The sequence below is a fragment of the Emiliania huxleyi genome (genome assembly GCF_000372725.1).
Source record: "Emiliania huxleyi CCMP1516 unplaced genomic scaffold EMIHUscaffold_265, whole genome shotgun sequence".
Lineage (NCBI taxonomy): Eukaryota > Haptophyta > Isochrysidales > Noelaerhabdaceae > Emiliania > Emiliania huxleyi.
In genome coordinates, this window is record NW_005200049.1 from 43,414 (window position 1) to 60,815 (window position 17,402).

Here is a 17,402-nt window from a genome sequence, read left to right on the forward strand (position 1 = left end):
TATGAATGCATCCACTTCGCCCACGCGCCGCAGCTGCCGCGCCACTGCATCCTCCTGCTCCTCCCTCGTTGCCTTGGACGAACGAAACACTTCGGCACTGAGCGCGGAGAAAGGAATTGCGGTGAATGTGCTCACTGCCACGTCGACCCGGCTGTCCACCGGGTTGCAAAACGAGGCGCCCAGCAGGTTGCCAACTGCGGCGAGCTTCCGAGACTCTTCCGAGAGGCCCATTCCAGAAATGAAGTGCAGGATGCGCCCGCGGTTGTGCTCGGTGAGCGGAAGAGTGCAGAGTCTTTGGAGGACGCGGCGTGGCGAGCGGGAGATAGTGGCAACGACGAAAACGATGCCAAATATGTAGCACCGCGCGTTGTTGCAGGCACGGAACGAGTAATCTACCCCCGCGCACAGCTCACCATCAAGCCACAGGCGTCTGGTATCGAAGACCGATGCAGAGTCGGCATGGCGTTGTAGAGATCCGGCTCGTGCGACAGCCAGCCGCTCTGGAACAAGGCTCGCGCTGGGCGCGTACGGCCTCAATTCGCGCCATTCTTCTTTCTGCCTAGCCGCCCTGGACCGGCTGCACGCGTGCGCGAGCGGTGGACCGTTCGCGACGCTCGGCGGCTCCGCCACCGGCTCGCGACGCCTGCGCTTGGCGCTCAGGCGCGAGAGCGGCACATGTCTCCCTCTCTCGGCGCCGCATCTCGCCGCTTCCGAGGCCCCCACTCGTGCACGCGGAGTCGAGAGAGCCGTCCCCGCCGCGCAGGTCGTCTCGGGCGCGCGGAGTTTTGCCTCGGTCTTCCGGCGCGCTACTATTTCGAGGACGTGTGTATGTTGCCCGAGCCGCCACCGCCGCGTGGCGTGATTCGCCCTCGACGTGCCCGCGGACCGAACTCAATCTCGTTCGGATGGGTGGTGGGGCGAATCGCATTGTGCTCGGCCGAAGCTCGCGCTAATCTGCCGCGCGAGTGAGCCACGCCCTTTGCGCCGGTCTCCTCGACCAGGAGACCGCGACGCCGCGACGAAGGACCCGCGCTGGCCGAGGACAGCGCATCTCGGCCGCTGCTTACGCGTTCTGCTCTTTGACGGCACGGCAGGCTATTCGCCAGCCGACCCGGGGCTGCCGAGCCGCCCTCGGGCTTTCGCAACGGACATCACTCGCCCGCTTCTGCGCCCACCACGTCCCTCTCTGAGTCTATGAGCTGGGAGCTTGACGTACTGGGCGCCGGCGACTCGGGAGGCCGGCCTCCAGGGCGCACACTCACGACTCAGAGAGCGGAATGTCGGCGGTCAGCAGCGAGTCTCAGACCCCGAGACCGGCCGCCTGTCATGTTCATGACTTTTCATGTGACATGTCGTCGGACGTCAGAGACAAAGACTCACGATATAACTGAGAGGCGATAACTGAGACGAACTCGGCCATTTTCAAATGTACTTACATAAACCTTTCCCGAGCGTCCGGTCATTGCGCACTCTCGACGAATTGGCGCACACGGCGGCGGCTGCGCACTATCCACGAGTGATGTGTCCAGGACGGGATGTGCGAGGTGTGACAGTGCGAGCGGCCCCGCGCTCTGCCCCTCCCGGTTTGGCAAACTGGCTCCACGGGCAAACGACCCGTCACCGCTCCTCGCAAGCTGCCACACTGCACCGCACTGGATTCTGTTCTCAACGCACAAACCTCCACGAGCAGGACTGCATCGCGCCGCATTTTGGCGTGGGAAGCTTCTGGGCAAGGGTGAGAAAAAGCGCGAGGAAGTACGAGACGGCGAATCAGCCTGGGGGGAATGACGCAGACGGACCGTGTCCGCAGTGTCAAGCCGGCTCGGGCCCAGCACCCCTTCCCACTCCAACTGTTTGTGATTTTCGCGAGCGAGCTCATTTTGTCGCCTACGCAACTGCGGCGAGAGAGGTGGAGAGAGCGCGAGGAACTTGACCGGAGCGAGGCCTCCGACGCGGCCGGTCACTGGCATCGCCTCTCTGGAGCCTCGACGCCGCTCGGCGGCACGGCAGCAGCAGGAGCACCGCCGAGCGCGGCCGCTCGCCGAGCGCGCCTCCGAGGCCGCCGCGGCAGCCGCGAGCGCGTCGAGGCCGGCTCGTACGCGACGGCGCCGCCCAGCTGGACGGCGCGGACCGGATGGACATCAAGAGCGGGTCGGGAGGAGGGCTCAGTATCGAGAACTGCAGGGCTGCAGCTGGCGAGCTCGGCGCCCTATGAGCTCGGCCTGTTCCAGCGCTGCACGAGCCGGTGGGTGCCAAGGAGAAGGCCAGCCATACGGACGCCAACCTGGTCGAGTGGACGGCAGGCGAGGAGGACCAGAAGCCGGGACAAGACAGCGAGCACACCAGTGACGACTTTAGAGACAATGCTGAGTTCCATGACCCTCAAGCTCGCCTCGACGTAGACGCCCACAATCCAGCCAATCGAGAACGAGCTGAGCGTGATGAGCAAGCGCACTTTGTTGTCTGCAGACTGCGCGGCGCTGAGCCGGTCCCGGAGCAGAGACATCTCCACCGACTCGTGCTGCTGAGTGCTCCGCCTCATTGCTGTTCGCTTGCTCGCGAGCAAAGAGACTGACACCTATCAGCAGCGGCGCGAAGGCAAGCAGCAATAGCATCACGATTGTCCAGGCCGAAATTCGCGGCGTCGGCGTCGGCGTCGGCGGCGCTTGTGGCGGCTGAGGCTTGCTTGGACAGCCGGCCTCCGGGCACAGACAGCCTATCTGGGTGCCGCCACAGCCGCCGGCGCTGCCGCCGGTGACATCGACGATCGGAACAGATGCCACGGTGATGTTCTGGATCGCCGGAGTGCTAGCCGCTTGAGATGCGTCCATGATGGGAGCAGCGCTCACGACCGTCACGAAGGCTGCGGCGATTGCAATCTTGGCAAGCATGGTTTCTGCGGGCGGAGGAGCCGGGTCGCGCTCACGGCGTGTGCTCTCGATGGGCACGGGTTCGTGCGGTGAGGTGTTGCCCGATCTGGTGTGGTGTAAGGCGGAGTGGTTGAGGGGCGAATGAGGTAGGAGGGAGGAGCGCCGGTGGACTGCGCCTCGGCTGGCTTGCTTGACTCCGGGCCAGTCTCTTCCTTCACCTCTTCCACTCTTTACGTCCTTCATGAATGTCGGCGCCATTCCTTCACTCATTCCCTCCCTTTTCCGATTGAATAGAATTGCACAACAAAAGGCACTCGCTTGAATAGACATAGCGGGAGGGGCTCTCTCTGTAGGCAGGCTGCCCTGGAGCAGCCAGCGGCACTCTAGAGATTCTTTGTTTGAGGCCCCAGCTAACGCCGAGGGGCTACAACAAGTGCGTCGGCATGCGGTGAAGAGGGAGACGCTCATTCAAGAGTATGCAGAGGGCGGGCAACGCTGCCAGGATGTGGAGGTCTTCAAACCTGGTTTGTGGAGCTCCCGCACATGTCTAGACAGTCCTGAGCCTGTCCAGACAGTGTCCAGACAGCGTCCAGACAGTGTCCAGACAGCGTCCAGACAGCGTGTCCAGACAGCGTCCAGACAGCGTCCAGACAGTGGCACATGGCTCCACTCTTCACAGTAAAGTCTCGTAGTCGTGGCTGGACGACCCCTGACAGCACCCCTGGCGCTGCCGAGGCCACTCCCCACCCACCCACCCACCCATCCGCATGCCGCTTTCTTTACTTGCCATTGAGGGGGGGGGGGGCGTCTAGACAGCCTAACTTAAGAGAACTTGAGAACTTGAAGTTTGAACTTGTAGTTTTGTCTAGACAGCTGTCTAAGCTGTCTAGACAGGCCCTCTCACAGAAGGGTCCCCCAAAGTGCCCGCGAAGAACTCGGGCAGAGCGGCAACTGTGGCGGCAACTGGGCAACGCCAGCGTCGCAACGATGCTGCGGAAAGGGCAGAGCAAGCGTGGGCACACATTGGTCGGGTTCCATGCTGCAGCCGCGAGCCCCGCGCCGCAGCCGATGAAGAAGCTGCGGGCCGGCAGTAGCCACGTCGACCCGCCGCTGCGCATCGGGCAAAGCGCGAGCCCAGCAGTTCAGTCAGGCACGCACGCTGCACCCACGACGGCGGCCTCGGGGCGCGCGCGACCGAACGCGCTTGCGGCGCCGCCACGCCGTCCTTTCACATCGGTTTCCATTGAGAAAGATGTTTTGTCCACATACGTCATACCACGTCCATCCATCCAACCAAGAGAATGCAACTCAAGTTTTGATCGCTCACAGCTGGCCGACGTGTTGTTGAGTATCAGAGTATGATTCCTGTCTGCAGGTCTATTCACACCTCATGCGATCTTCCATGTCCAGACAGCGTCCAGACAGCGTCCAGACAGCGTCCAGACAGTGTCCAGACAGCGTCCAGACAGCAAAATCGGAGCGTCTAGACAGCTATTCAGACAGTAATAGCACTTGAGTGCACACAGCTGATTGAAGTAAAGGGAAATGATGCAGCTGCCTGCCAGAGCAGAAAGATTCCTTAATTCTCTCCACTACAAAAAAAGTCCAGTGCGGAACCGAGATCATGGCCCCGCGGAATGCCGTGCTCTCTAGGTAATGTGCGGGAGCTCCACAAACCAGGTTTTCACCCGCAGTTTATACTACACACAAGGGCGTCAATCTCGTAATGACATACATCCAAGAAGAATCTCTCTCTCTACATCCACGAGGGCTACGGTCACCTCCGGATGGGGAGCGCATACTCCACTCACTGTGTGACTTCATGCACCTCCCCACCGACCACCCCAGATTACTCTAACCACTTTTGGAACGACCACGGGAATAGTACCATACGATGGAGACGAAGCCGCACAGAAGGAGCACACTCAAGGAAGCGAGACGCGGAGGGCAGTGGTCGATCGGCCGCGTACTAATGGAGCCGCTCTTCTACAATGCACCTGGCAGGATGGTGGGGAGCGGCAGCGATCGACGAGCCAGGATGGGAAAGGCAGGATAGGGAGAGACGGGCCAAGCCAAAGTTGGACGCCTGTGTGCCACGAGTGCGAGCCGCTCGCGGTTCGTACGCCCGCTTGCGGGATCGAGTGGCGGGCCATTCCGCTTGCGGGATGACTTAGCGGGTTCGAGCCGTCACACATTGGCTGCTGGGGTGTGCCGAGGGGGCAACAAACAATCTCTCTCCCGAGGGCCGGGCTGGGTGGGCGCGGTAAGCCGTCATTGCCCGGCGCTGCTTGCAGCGCTCCGCTGGGTGGTGGTGGCGGCGCTCCAAGAGTGGTGCTCTTGGGAAGAGGTTCCTCCTTTCCGAGATGGATAGATAGATATAGAGGGCCGTGATTGCGGCATCCCTCGATACCTCGAGAGTCGCGTCACGCACAAAGAAGGAAGCATCGGGGGATGAAGAAGGATGGGTCAAGCCTTGCTGCTGGCTGTCTTGCTGCCGTCTCCCGCCCAGCTAAACCGCTCGCCGGAATTGTCGCCGCCGACGTCGATTGCGCTGGCGGCAGAAGCGGCAGGAGTATCGGGAGCGGCTATAGCAGCGGCGGGAGAGTCGGCGGGAACGCGCTCGCTTTGCCCTGACGGTTGGCGAGTCAGCCCTGACAGCCCCTCGAGATGCTTGGGCGTCCCGCGCGAGCGTGCGTCCTCGCTGAGTGCCTGTGTTGATTTGTGCGCTGCTCAAGGATCAACGCCAGCGTGCATTCGTTCGGTGGCAGAGAACAATGTCGCTGGAGAACTAATCGGAGATGATGTGGCCTGGCTCGGTATTTACCAGCACGACACGAGCCGAGAGCCTGCGGAGGGATGGGGAAGATGCGTCGACGGGGAGGTGCCATCCTTCACCAACTGGGCGGCTGGGGAGCCCAACAATTGCGCCACAAAGGCACCCGAGGATTGCGCCGTCAAGGAGGGCCAAGAAGGGCAGTGGGGTGACAGGCGATGCAAAGGGGGCGAGTACGCCTGCCTGTGCGCAACGTCGTCGTCAACCGTCTCGGACAACTTCGAACAGGACCTCGTAAAGCTCGAGGCCAACCTGGAGGCGCGGTTGCGTGAAATTCGGGTGACAGTGTCGGTGGTCTACTCCGTCGCTGCTGTCATCAGCTTGCTGCCTACGCTCCTGGTGGTCGGGCTCTGCCTTCGCCGGCAATCCCGTTCATCTGTGGCTGGCGTTCCAACAACGAGCACGCACGAGCAGGCCTTAGTGCGGATGGCGCGCCGGCTCCGCCAGGCGAGTCGCTCGGCGGCGTGGCGGCGGCTGCAGGTCAGCGGTGCGATGGGGCAGGTTGGGTGGGCGCTCGTCGTGTATGGGATCTTGCCAGCGGCAATGGCCGCCGCGGGGACCCCGATCGACAATGTTGTGGGAGAAAAAGACTACTGGTGTATTTCGGTCAGGTTGGGTTTCTTTCTGGGCCTGCTCGCCCTCTTCCCCACCGACGAGCGCGCGATTCGCACAATATGCGCTATCTTCGTCGCCTTCTACATGGGTCTCGCGTACGATAACGCTCTTCGCTGCATAGAAGTTGGCAGGCACGAAGGTAGCTTTCACGGACGGGTTGGCAGATTCGAGTGCCAACGCTTCTTTCTTCCTAAGATCGTGGCGCACCTTAGCGCGGCCGCAGCGCTCGCCGCCACGCTGCCATGTGGCGGCTGCAAACACCTGCCAATCATGCAGCCACGCCAAGCGCTGCAGCGTATGTGGGCTGTCTTGCGCCTACACTCCGCCTGCTATGGGATGCTCTCCGTTGGCTTTTATTCCACTGTGCTTGCCTACCACCCACATTGGTCTGGTGCCGGACTGCTGCCAGTCCGCTCGGCTTGGATCGGTCACATCATTTTGGGGCTCGTCTCCGTCGCGATCGCCGCTATTGCGACTCCCGCCAACCGTGGCCGGGTGACTCGCTGGCTGGGACGAGTTGGTGGCCGCGGTAGCGAGGCAGAGGAGGCGGCAGCCATCGCGGCGCTCGTCGGACGTGCCAACCCGGAGAGAGCGCTCGCGGACGCAGAGGCGCTCTTCCGCTGCCTGCCGGCCAGCCGCCTCACTGCCAAAGATCTGGCTAGTTCCGGGGCCACTGACACGCGACGCACCTCACCCGTCTCGACGCCCGCCGCCTCGGACCTTGCAGCGAAGTCGATTCCGGCGCGGCTGGGTGAGGTCACTGCGTTCCTGAGTCATAGCTGGAAGGACGAGGAAGAGGTCCCCGGTGCCAAGTACGCGGTGATTGCGCATTGGGCGCATTGCCAGCGGCGCGAAACGGGGCACGAACCCACGCTGTGGCTAGACAAAGCCTGCATTGACCAGACCAACATTGATCAAGCGCTCACGTGCCTGCCAATCTTCCTCGCGGGCTGCCAGAGGCTGCTCGTTGTGGCGGGGCCGACCTTCTGCCGCCGCCTCTGGGTGAGAGTGGCCGCTCTCTAACCCACCGCCGCCGCTCCGTCACATACACTTTCGGCGCGAGCCCGTTGACCCCCCCCCCCCCCCCATAGTGTTTGCTCGAGATTTTCACGTTCCTCCGCATGGGAGGCTCCGCGGAGCGGATCGAGGTCCTACTCATTGCCGATCCGCGCAAGGATCCAACCCAGGGGCAGGCAGAGCTCACGGCGACGTTTCAGAATTTCGACGCGGCCAAGGCGGAGTGCTTCTTGCCCAAGGACCGCGAGCGGCTTCTGGCGGTGATCGAAGCGGGCTTCGGCGACGTTCGTGAATTCAACAAGATCGTGCGCCGCATATTTGCCCGCGCGCATCCCGACACCACCGTGCTTAGTCAGGCAGTGGAGGTAGTATGAGCCGCATCATGTCAGAGATGCATTAGGTCTCTCTCCCGTACTACACGGCTAAAGAAAAGAAAGAAAGAAAACGGACAAGCCAAGGGAGTACTACACGGCGCGGAAGAGTAATTCTTCTCAGCCGACGCTGGTGGCGGCACGGTGGCTTGCCCTGGACCCGCACATGCAAAGGCTGCTCGCTCGCAGGCTCTCCGTCTTAGCCATGGCCGGCACCGGTTCTTCCGCCAGCGCGCTGCCGCAGCTGGAGCGCTTCGAGAGGGCGCTCTCGTCGGTCGACATCGCCGTGGAGCCGCGGGTGCAGCTCGTGCCGCCGGCTGTCGGTGGCCACTTAGCGAGGAGCACGGCGGCGGGGCGGCGGCTGGCGGCGAGGGCCGCGGCGGCGCGCGCCCCCAAGAGGCGGACAGCGGCGCCTGTGATGCGCAGGCCGCAGAGGGTGGAATCGGAGGTGGGACCGAGGTGTCCAGTTTGGACCCCTTGGTGCCCGCGCTGCCGACGAGCGGCGATGGGACGATCGACGCTGCGAGGGAGGATGAGGAGGAGTGGGCTGCGGCGGCGGCGGCCTACCGGCAGGTGTGCCCGGTGCGGCGAGAGGTGGCCGTGTTCGAGGAGTACAGGCGCCAGGCAGCTGCTGAGGGCCGCGCAGCAGCAGAGGCAGCGGCGGAGGCGGAGATGGAGGAGGAGGAGCCCGAAACGGGCAGCGGGGAGGCTGCGGCATTGGCCGCGCCCCTGCGCGGCCTGGCGTCTGCGCCAGGCTGCGCTGGCACAACGGACACCCCTGACAGGGTCACTTCTTCTTTCGACACTCTCCGCCCCGCTTGCAACGCGACAACGGCTTCATCATCTTCATCAGCGGCCTTCATCCATGCCTACCGGCCTCCTGACCCTTTGAGTGTCGGGCCTTGTTGCGTGATATGCGCCCGCGGATACGCCACAATCTGGCCCGCCAATTACGACGAACGCTGCCTCCTCGACGGGGCAGCGATTCGGCTGCTGGCGTCGGCGATGGCGACGGTGCGGGCGTATGAGGACATCGAGGCGCGTCGCGGCCGGGCTGGTGGCGATGTCCGGGACGTGCGCTGCTGCCGGGACGTGCGCTCCTGGGCGGAAGTCTGCGCGGCGGCTCGCGAGAGGGAGTTCAAGATCTTGGCTCGCGATTCGGTTCGCGCGGCGGCGGCTCGCGCGGCGGCGGCTCGCGCGGCGGCGGAGGCGGCGGCAGAGGTGGCTGAGGCGGCGAAGGAGGAGGAGCCCGAAACGGGCAGCGGGGAGGCTGCGGCATTGGCCGCGCCCCTGCGCGGCCTGGCGTCTGCGCCAGGCTGCGCTGGCACAACGGACACGGTCACTTCTTTTTTCGACACTCTCCGCCCCGCTTGCAACGCGACAACGGCTTCATCATCTTCATCATCCTCGACATCCATCGCCGGTGCGGCGGCCGGCGAGGCCGCGGCGGCGGCGCCGGCGTTGACCAAGAGCGCTAGGAAGCGGCTCAAGGAGAAGGCGAGGAAGGGGCGGCGCGCTGCAGAGGCGGCGGGCGAGCCGGAGGTGGCACCATCGCCGGCGCCGCCGCCGGTGTTCAAGACGCTCAGGGAGAAGAAGTCGGCTCAGGCGTCGGCGGAGGGCTGGGCGGCGGAGGTGGCGAGGGCCGAGGAGCTCTACGAGGAGCTGCGCGAGCGCGCGCCCCAGCACTGCCGCCGTGGCGGCAAGTGGGCGCGCGAGAAGTTCGTGATGGCGGTGCAGGGAGAGCTCCCACGCGCGCGAGGGGCAGGCGTTCCCAAGGGGACGATCCTGTGCCTCGGCAGGGTGCTCGACGCGCACGATGAGCAGGATGACGCGGAGGGTGGGCGCCGGGATTGGGAGGAGGACCCGCTCGGGTTCGACACCAACCCGGGGCTGCTCCGCGCCATGTGCATGGCGTTCGAGTGAACGCCGTGCAGGCAGCCCGTGCCTTTTGGTGTACCCCGTTTGTACCGCGTCCTGTGCCCCCGAGTTCATTTAAAGAAAGAAAGAAAGAAAACAGACAACCCAAGGGAGGGATGGGAGGACGGCACGCCGCCACCACACAGGGATTTTAAGGAGAGGGGTGTGATGCGCTAGCCGTCGCCCACCCTTGGGCGTCCGCCTCTTCCTATCTCTCTTCGCAGTCTCTCGCAGATTCTCGCTGCGACCTTCATGCCACCTCGCGGTCGCCCCCTTCTCGTCGTTCTTTCCCTTGTCTCTTCTTCTTCTGTCGCGTCGCTCTCCTCTCTTCGTTCTGCGGCGCCGCCGCCTCCTGCCGGTCCCTTGCTCTCGCGGCTTCTTGCGCCTTTCGGCGCAGCTCCGCCCTCCTCGCTGCATATCCTGGCCCCTCGAGTCTATCGAGCTCCCCTCGCGCAAGGACCACATTTCTGACTCCCACTCCGATCATTTGCCTCCAGGTCATGTTGTTGCTCAGGTCCACTCTCTCTTCGAACACTTGTGCCCTCACTGATGATGCCGGCGCTGTGGTCCCCTTCGGGTGCATCGTGACGGCTGACAACGGGATTTCCACTGGTTCGTCCTCCTCGGAGTCGTCTTCCCCCTCTTCCTCCCGCTCGGCTCTACGTTCAGTACGTTCGGCGTGGCTCACCCTCCATGCCGTGAACAGGCGCTTTATCCACCCTATATTCTTCTCTCGTTCCTCTGCCCGTGCCTTGGTCGTGTCGTTGTTTCGCACCCATGTCTGTATGGCAATCGATTTCATTTAATAAAACCCGTGCAGGGGTTGTGCATTCTTTTTCCAATTTCTCAGCCCGGTCCTCTGGATGCCCGCTCGACGTATACCCTCTCCTTCGATAGCTCTCCTGGGGCTCCCTCCCGCGGCTGCTCTCTGCGTCGGCAGCGGGTGTGACGTCCTGCGCGTCGGACTGCTCGGCTTTGTCCTTGGTGGAGTCGCAGTCTGCTGCTTGTGCGGCCACGGAGTGGCGATCTGGCAGGCGAGACGCCACGGCGGCGGCGACGGCTTGACCCGCATAATGGTCGCTCTCGCCGCGCTTGGACTCGTCATGGAGCTCTTTGCCGTCGGCTACACTGCGGGCGTGCTCGGCGAGAATAACCGCTGGGACCTTTGGCCGCTGCTGCTGTTTGCGACCCTCTTCCTGCTCGCGTTTGCGGCGCTCCTCGTGTGGTGGGTGCAGCGGGCGCGGCGGAGAGGGGGCAAGGTTGGCAGCGGCGCCGCAACCGCGCTGTAGAGAGAGGCGCGAGCGGAGCCTCGTTGTGTACTCTGCCGTGGACCGCCATGTGCCATGATCTGTGAGCTCTGTGATCTGTAAGGGTCCGCCCGCAGGCGCATTTTGTAGACCGAGGCGGTGCCCGGTGCCGAGCGCAGGCAGAGCCCACAGATCGGACCTTAGGACAGCATTGTAGATCCCTGGGCGAGGATGGTGGAGGGGGCCGCATGTGCCTGCATGAAGTGCAGTGTCAGGCGGGGCGGCTGAGACGCCCTCTACGGCTTTAAGGTAAGGTAAGGTAAACGTCTCCACACAAACAAAGTGGTGGGGCAAGGGGGGGCGACCCTCGCATCTCCACGCCCGGGACACGGGCAGGAGCCCCACGGCATTCAAAGTGCAAGCACCGGCCCGGTGGCCGTGGGTGAGCAGCCTGTGCACCCCACTCCCAAAGACTCCCTCCCTCCCAGACACAACCCGCACACAACCCCCACAGCGTGGTCGTCTACGTGTTCAGAAACACCAAGCAGCGAGGCGAGGGTGAAGCTGAAGGGGTAAGGGGCTGTGTGGGGCAGAATCTTCATCCGGCTTATAGCCACGCCGACGCGCCGCGCGCGACCACCAGCCAGCTTTTCGGCGGGGTCGAGGACCACGATGCGTCGAAAGAGTAGACACTCTCCGGTCCATCCGGAATTTTGTCGTTTTAGTTAGCACTGCTTGCTGCGGATTTGTGAGGTAGTGCATCTGACTATCCCGGATCCTGCTGACCAAGCTCCTCTTGTAGCTCGATCGGTCACACCGCCATCGCCGTCGGGGAGAGGGGGGACGACACTGCTTTGGCAGCGTGCACCTCGATCCTGTACCGTGTTTGTTATGACCCCCCCCCGATGAACACACCAGTGAGGGAGGGCGAGACGATCGAGGGGTCCCGTACCATGCGGAATCGACCCTATCCAGTGCTCAAGTGCTCAAGTGCTGCGGACAGGGCCCGCGCGACCCCTTGCCCTTCCCGGATCCAGCTCGCTGAGGCTTGGCGCCACCCCGGTGACCGCCCACAGGTGGCTGATCGCGGCGCCGCTCATCGCCGCTTTTGGGCGCCTGCTCCACAGAGGGCTCCTGCGGCTCTCCCTCCCTCCCTCGTCGCGTGACCGCCGCCTGGCGGAGGCGGAGGGCGGCAGCAGAGAAAGCGACACCAACAGCGAGGGAAACGTCCACACCGGTCGTCGCATAACGCTCGGGAGATGAGCAAGAGAGCGAATCAAGGAGGGTCGGAACCCTGGGAAGACCGGGGGTGAGCCCTCAGGCGGGGGGTCTACTCAAATGCCTGTGCGTGTGAGTGCAGACTCTGGTGGTGTGGGGCGTACAGTGTGGTGTTCATTAGCTCCGAGTAGAGGGGGCGTCCTGCAGTTAAGGGGAAACCCGGTACGCGGGGCTAACCCTTGGAGACCTATGTTTACTTTACGGCCCTTGCCCTGCGAACGCGCACCCCCGGGGCTAGGGCTCTCTTGCCCGCAACCCGATCCCGATCATCCGGCCCGCTGGGTGCGCTTCTTAGCTCCCCGGCCCTGGATGTGAGGCTGATGACTGCACTCCAAGTGCTCCAAGTGCTTCTATGAGAGGCTCTTGCGGACCGTTTGAGGGTCCAAGTGCTCCAAGGTCAAAACCAGCGGCAACACGCACCGTGTGCGGCGCGGCCTAGAGAGCGTGCGCGCTGCGGCTGAGTGCCGGTCGCACTTGTCCGTGTGGGTGTGCATGTAGTCTATGTATGTAGAATTTAAACAAAACAACTCTCTCTCACAGCAGACAGGCTCGACACGGCCTTTGCGGACACGCTCTGAGGGGTGAGCACGATTGCCGGCGGGTCACCTCGCGCAGACTGCATCGCGCGAAGCCGTGCCGCACGGCCGGACGGCCTACCCCCCAGAGAACCTCGAATCCAGCGCGAACTCTTTTGCCGTTTGAGCTAGCGCAGCGCGAACTCGCTCCTCTTCATAGCTGCGCAACCCTAGCCGAGCTCCATTTTGTATCCGACGACACACACATGAAGCTGCTCGCGCTGCTGCTGCTAACTTGTCCCGCAAGAGGCATGATACCAGAGGAGGACTGGCTGGTGAGCCGACCGCCGGCTGCGTCCACATTGACAAAGCAGCCGGACGGGACCCTGCTTCTGAGCAATGGCCTCATCAGCCGACGGTTCGTCGTCACGCCCAATTGGGCGACGGTCTCCCTGCAGAGTGAAGTCCCCGTGGTGGGAGGCCCAACGGAGGCTCTCCGTGGTCTCGCGCCGGAAGCGCGGCTCAAGCTGAGCTGCCCGGATCACGACCCAAAGAACGCGGGTCGGCGGCTCCTTCCCTACGCACCCGATGCACTCGAGGGTCTGACAGACCGGAATGAGAGCGGCGGCAGCACCGGATCAGCGGGGCGCGCAGTGGGTGGGCTCCGCGGGCAGCGGCGTTACGCGATGCTCGATATGGACGCGTGGAATCTTACTGCCGGATCTGACGACTGGAGCTACCAGTCGCATCAGGTGGCCCCCATCAAGGCGCGCTGGGCGTGGACTCCGGGCCAGCGCCACTCTGTGATGGCGGCGTGGCCGCCTCGCGGTGTGGAGCTGCGCGTGGATTTCAAGCCTCCGACCCGCTGTGGCTGTGGATGCAACCTGCGTGTATCGATCGTCTACGAAATGTATGATTATACATTATTATTAATTAATTGCAGGGAGCCTCTCTTCACACGGGCTACCGTGAACAGGTACGACAACGTACCCACCCTGGCCAAGCGAGTGGAGGTGCGCGCGCCGCCGAGCAGCAGCAGCGGGTCGGTGCTCGTGGAGAGGGTGGTGACGGAAGAGCTGCACGTGACAGAGAATGGGAAGCGGCGCGTGCACGTGGAGACGGACTACATGCCACGCAAGACGTTTTGGGGCTTCGCGCAGCAGCCCTCCTCCGACCCCGGCAACGGCTCGTACGCTGGCGATCGCATGAACTACCCGGTGAGGGCTCTCGGACCCGTACAACCGCACGACCGGGGGATAACTTGCTGATCATAAATTAGGCGTGGTGGATCGATCCAGACTATGAGAGCGGCATCCACGACCAGTCGCTGCACGCGGACCTCGCAAACAACGGCCTACTCCTTCAGGTGCAGTACCCGCTCGGCCCGTGGCAGCCAATCCGACCGGGCGAGTCGCAGTCCTTCTTCACCGTCTTCTTGACCCTCTTCGACAGCGACGACCTCCCGCGCCAGTCGCTCTCCCGCCGGCGCGTCGTGCGCACGCTCTTTCCGCAGGTGACCGAGACCCCGCTCTACTTCTACTCGACAGATGCGTCGTCAGCTGGCATCCGACGCGTCGCTGATCAGGCGCACGCGACTGGCTTCGAGGCCATCCTCCTCTCGTTTGGCTCGGGCTTCGACCCGAGCTCCACCAACCAGACGTACATTGCCCAAGTTAAGAACGATACGCTCTACTGCCGATCCAAAGGCGTCATGATCGGAGGGTACACGCTGATGCAGAACCCTCCCAACCTGCGCGGCAACGACTACTGCCAGAGCCCCGATGGGGCCAAGGCGCCTTCGGGGATGCCGGCCCGCATCGCCGACTTTTCCACGGCTTTCCACAGCACGTACCGCGCGAATATCCTCAACTTCCTCCGCGCCACGACCATGGACCTGCTCGAGACGGATGGGCCGTACGAAGGGGCGACCTGCGCGCAGACAGACCAGTCTGGCTTTGCGCACGTCAACAACTCACAGCTCGCGCAGTATCGCGCGACGGTCGACTTCTACCGCACGCTCAAGCGCGAGCTCAACACGTTCAACACCGTGCCCGACCCTTACTGGAGTAGCGGCGGCACCAACAAGGAGCCGATGGGGTACACCGACGCATGGAATCGCATCCCCGTGACGCCCTCTGGCACGCGAGAGTACCTTGAGCTCGCGCGCATGTATCTGTACGACGGGACCACGCACAAGCCCACGACCATGGGGTGGATGGCCTTTGAGATGTCGCGCACGCCGCCACCGCTGAGCCGCCACCTACACACGCTGGAGGAAGCGGCGGCCAGCTTCCTCGGCCAAGGTAACATCGCCGCGTACCGCGGACCGCAGCTGTACGACGACGCCAGCCCGGATGTGAAGCGGATGTGGACGCTATGGGTGGCGCACTACAAAAGGTACCGTGGAATCCTCTCTGCGGACATGGTGCATGTCAGCCGACCGTCAGGCCGCGGCCTCGAGGTCATCGTGCACGTCAACGCCTCCGCCAAGCCTGACGAGCCCCGAGCCATGGCCAACCTCTTCAACCCAACCGAGGCGACGATCAAACGGACTGTGGAGCTGCCGCTCTACTATGCGGGCGTCGCCCCTGGTGCCTCCGTCGAGCTGGCCTGGGGCGGCTCCCTCGTCAATCCCACTCGGTGGCAGGTGCCCGAGAACTCTACGCATACTGTGCGCGCCGACTACAGCGTGCGCGTTGAGCTGCAGATGGCACCACGATCGTTTCTCTGGGCCGCCCTTCGCGTGGTCGCGCCGGCGCCCCATGGCCCACGCAGCATGGCGGCCTGCCTGCAAAGCGCGTGATGAGCCGTGGGAGGTCGCGCGCGGGCGCCTGTACGTGTCGTTGCCAGCCTGTGTACAGGCAGTATTGCATGGCCGCATATGGCAGTACAGAGAAAGAGATGGTTTGGTGAGATAGCGAAGGAAGTAGCTGCATAGGCTAGTTCCATTTCACTCTGACACGCTAATCTTGAAAACGTCCAACGGAGCTCCGTGTTGCTCCCAGCGCCCTCCCCCGCGCTTCCTGCGGCCATGGCCGATGATACTAGTATGAGAGGTCATCTGGCTACCGCGAGCGCGACTCAACTCGCCGACGTCGTCCGATGATTGTGCCTCAAAGTCAGCCTCTGGAGGCTATCGTGGGGTCGAGCCGGCAGTAGCCGTGACATGTGGTTCCACCACCCCTCGTATGCTTTGCCTCTGACCGCCACCGTTCCCAGGCTGCCAAATGGGATGGAAAGGAAGGCTCGGCGAGCGTATAGAAGCGTGCTCGACCTCGTCGTGGCAACCTGCACGGCAGCGCTGGCTGGCGCGATGAGCGTCGTGCCACCTGACCCGAGACGGGTCGCAGGCGTCGTACCGAGCGCGTCGAGACCGTGTCCTGATGTGATCTGCACGGGTGAGTCACGTCGGCGTCAAAGGAGCGACGTGCGACCTGTCAGAGCTTGATCTCCGATCTCAGCGGCGTCGAGTCGTCTCCGGCGCGCGACAAAGGTACATACCCAGGACGCGCAGAGGCAGCTGCGACCCAGCGGAGTGGACGGTAACGCACCGCGCCACCTGCTGTGCGTTACCGTCCACTCGGCGGGGTCGCAGCTGCCTCTGGAAGGCACCGAGATGTACCTTTTTCGCGCAAAGGTCAAAATCAAGGTTTTGTAACGCGAGCTGTGCCACAGTGAAATGGAACTAGCCATACTGAGATACGTGTGTACGTCCCAGTGCATAGCTCATACGTCATAGGCGCAGCCCCCTGGAGTCACATCTCCACCGTCCACGTTGTGGCGGAGTTGTGTAAAGACCTACCGGGTATGGGGGGGGGTTGTTTTGAATATGCCGTGTGGGGCACCTGTCCGGGTGCGTGGCTCCTTTTCCTCATCCTGCCCGCGCGGGTACTGGTCGTTGGAAAAAAGACAGCAGTCAATTCTTTAAGTCCACCGACCCCCAAAAGAGGTTCTAAGAGTTGCGGGGTTCAAATCCTATTCGAGCGGCTGTGCTTGCTGCTTGTGGCATGCGGCGAAGAGCTAGCGCTCGCTGGGCAGCCTCGGTCCCCGCAAAGCAAGCCGCGTCGCGCGGCACACCGCCGAGCACCATCGTCCAGAAGCCCGCGAAGAAGCCTAGTTCACAGCCAGAGGTGTGAAGAGGCGCCGCTCACGCCGCCCACGGCTAGCATCTCAGCCAATCTCGGCCAATCTCGGCTGATCTCGGCCTCCGACGCCCGAGGCCCGAAAGATGGCGCGGCAAGCACCCCGGTACGTGCGGTGCGCCTGGCCGCACCAAAGAGGGTGAGAGGGCAGGCGCCGTTCACAGGCGACTTGCGGAGCGAGCGCCCCTCTCCCGGTCTGTCCCCCTCTCTGTCGTCAGAGCAGCCCCCTCGACCCCTCTACGCACTCATGGGCAGTTTTCGGGAGGTCGCACGATCTCGGGCGATCTCGGGCGATCTCGGGCGATCTCGGGCGATCTCGGCACATCTCGGGCAACGCCACCACGTCCGACTGGTAGTGCGTCTTGACCGCGTCCAGCGGCAGACATGTCGCCCACGTCGCCGCGCCGGCGAGGCCGCCTGCTCCACGGGCCTTGTGGTTGAGACGCAGCTGCCTCCGCTGGCGCTGCGCGCTAGTCTGTGAGAGGTTGCGGTGGGAGCCCTGGAGGCACTGGGGAGGGGGGGGGGGGGGGGAGAGACTACCCCCGGGGCTAAAAACCCCCCGCCCGGGGGGGGTGAACGGAATGGGCCCGGGGGTTC

The 17,402-nt window shown here is 63.6% G+C and overlaps 3 protein-coding genes across 3 annotated transcripts in view; 2 read left to right on the top strand and 1 right to left on the bottom strand.

Moving 5' to 3' along the window:
• Positions 1-5,326: 5,326 nt before the first annotated feature.
• EMIHUDRAFT_457695 (hypothetical protein) lies at positions 5,327-11,212 on the top strand. The gene is made up of 7 exons (XM_005777165.1): positions 5,327-5,506; positions 5,606-7,320; positions 7,410-7,700; positions 7,831-8,004; positions 8,133-8,867; positions 9,198-9,610; positions 10,564-11,212. The coding sequence occupies exons 1-7, from the start codon at positions 5,332-5,334 to the stop codon at positions 10,910-10,912; spliced, it is 3,852 nt and encodes a 1,283-aa protein (XP_005777222.1). The 5' UTR covers positions 5,327-5,331; the 3' UTR covers positions 10,913-11,212.
• Positions 11,213-12,929: 1,717 nt separating this feature from the next.
• On the top strand, positions 12,930-15,466 carry EMIHUDRAFT_238295 (hypothetical protein; the record flags this gene model as incomplete). Its single annotated transcript, XM_005777166.1, has 3 exons — positions 12,930-13,573; positions 13,640-13,880; positions 13,943-15,466. The coding sequence occupies 3 exons, from the start codon at positions 12,930-12,932 to the stop codon at positions 15,464-15,466; spliced, it is 2,409 nt and encodes an 802-aa protein (XP_005777223.1).
• A 1,103-nt stretch (positions 15,467-16,569) lies between these two features.
• EMIHUDRAFT_443795 (hypothetical protein) overlaps positions 16,570-17,402 on the bottom strand; it is a 2,919-nt gene continuing 2,086 nt past the window's right edge. The window contains exons 3-5 of the mRNA XM_005777167.1: positions 17,146-17,222; positions 16,869-16,926; positions 16,570-16,776 (exon numbers count right to left, since the gene is read on the bottom strand). Coding sequence (XP_005777224.1) covers positions 16,684-16,776; positions 16,869-16,926; positions 17,146-17,222 — 228 coding nt within the window. The 3' untranslated portion in view covers positions 16,570-16,683. The remainder of the gene's footprint in view (positions 16,777-16,868; positions 16,927-17,145; positions 17,223-17,402) is intronic.

Coding starts and splice junctions, on each gene's coding strand:
- EMIHUDRAFT_457695 (XM_005777165.1), top strand. CDS start 5,332: ATGGGTCAAGCCTTGCTGCTGGCTGTCTTGCTGCCGTCTCCCGCCCAG. Junction 7,701..7,830: donor TGCTTAGTCAGGCAGTGGAG/GTAGTATGAGCC, acceptor AATTCTTCTCAG/CCGACGCTGGTGGCGGCACG. Junction 8,868..9,197: donor AGATCTTGGCTCGCGATTCG/GTTCGCGCGGCG, acceptor AAGCGGCTCAAG/GAGAAGGCGAGGAAGGGGCG.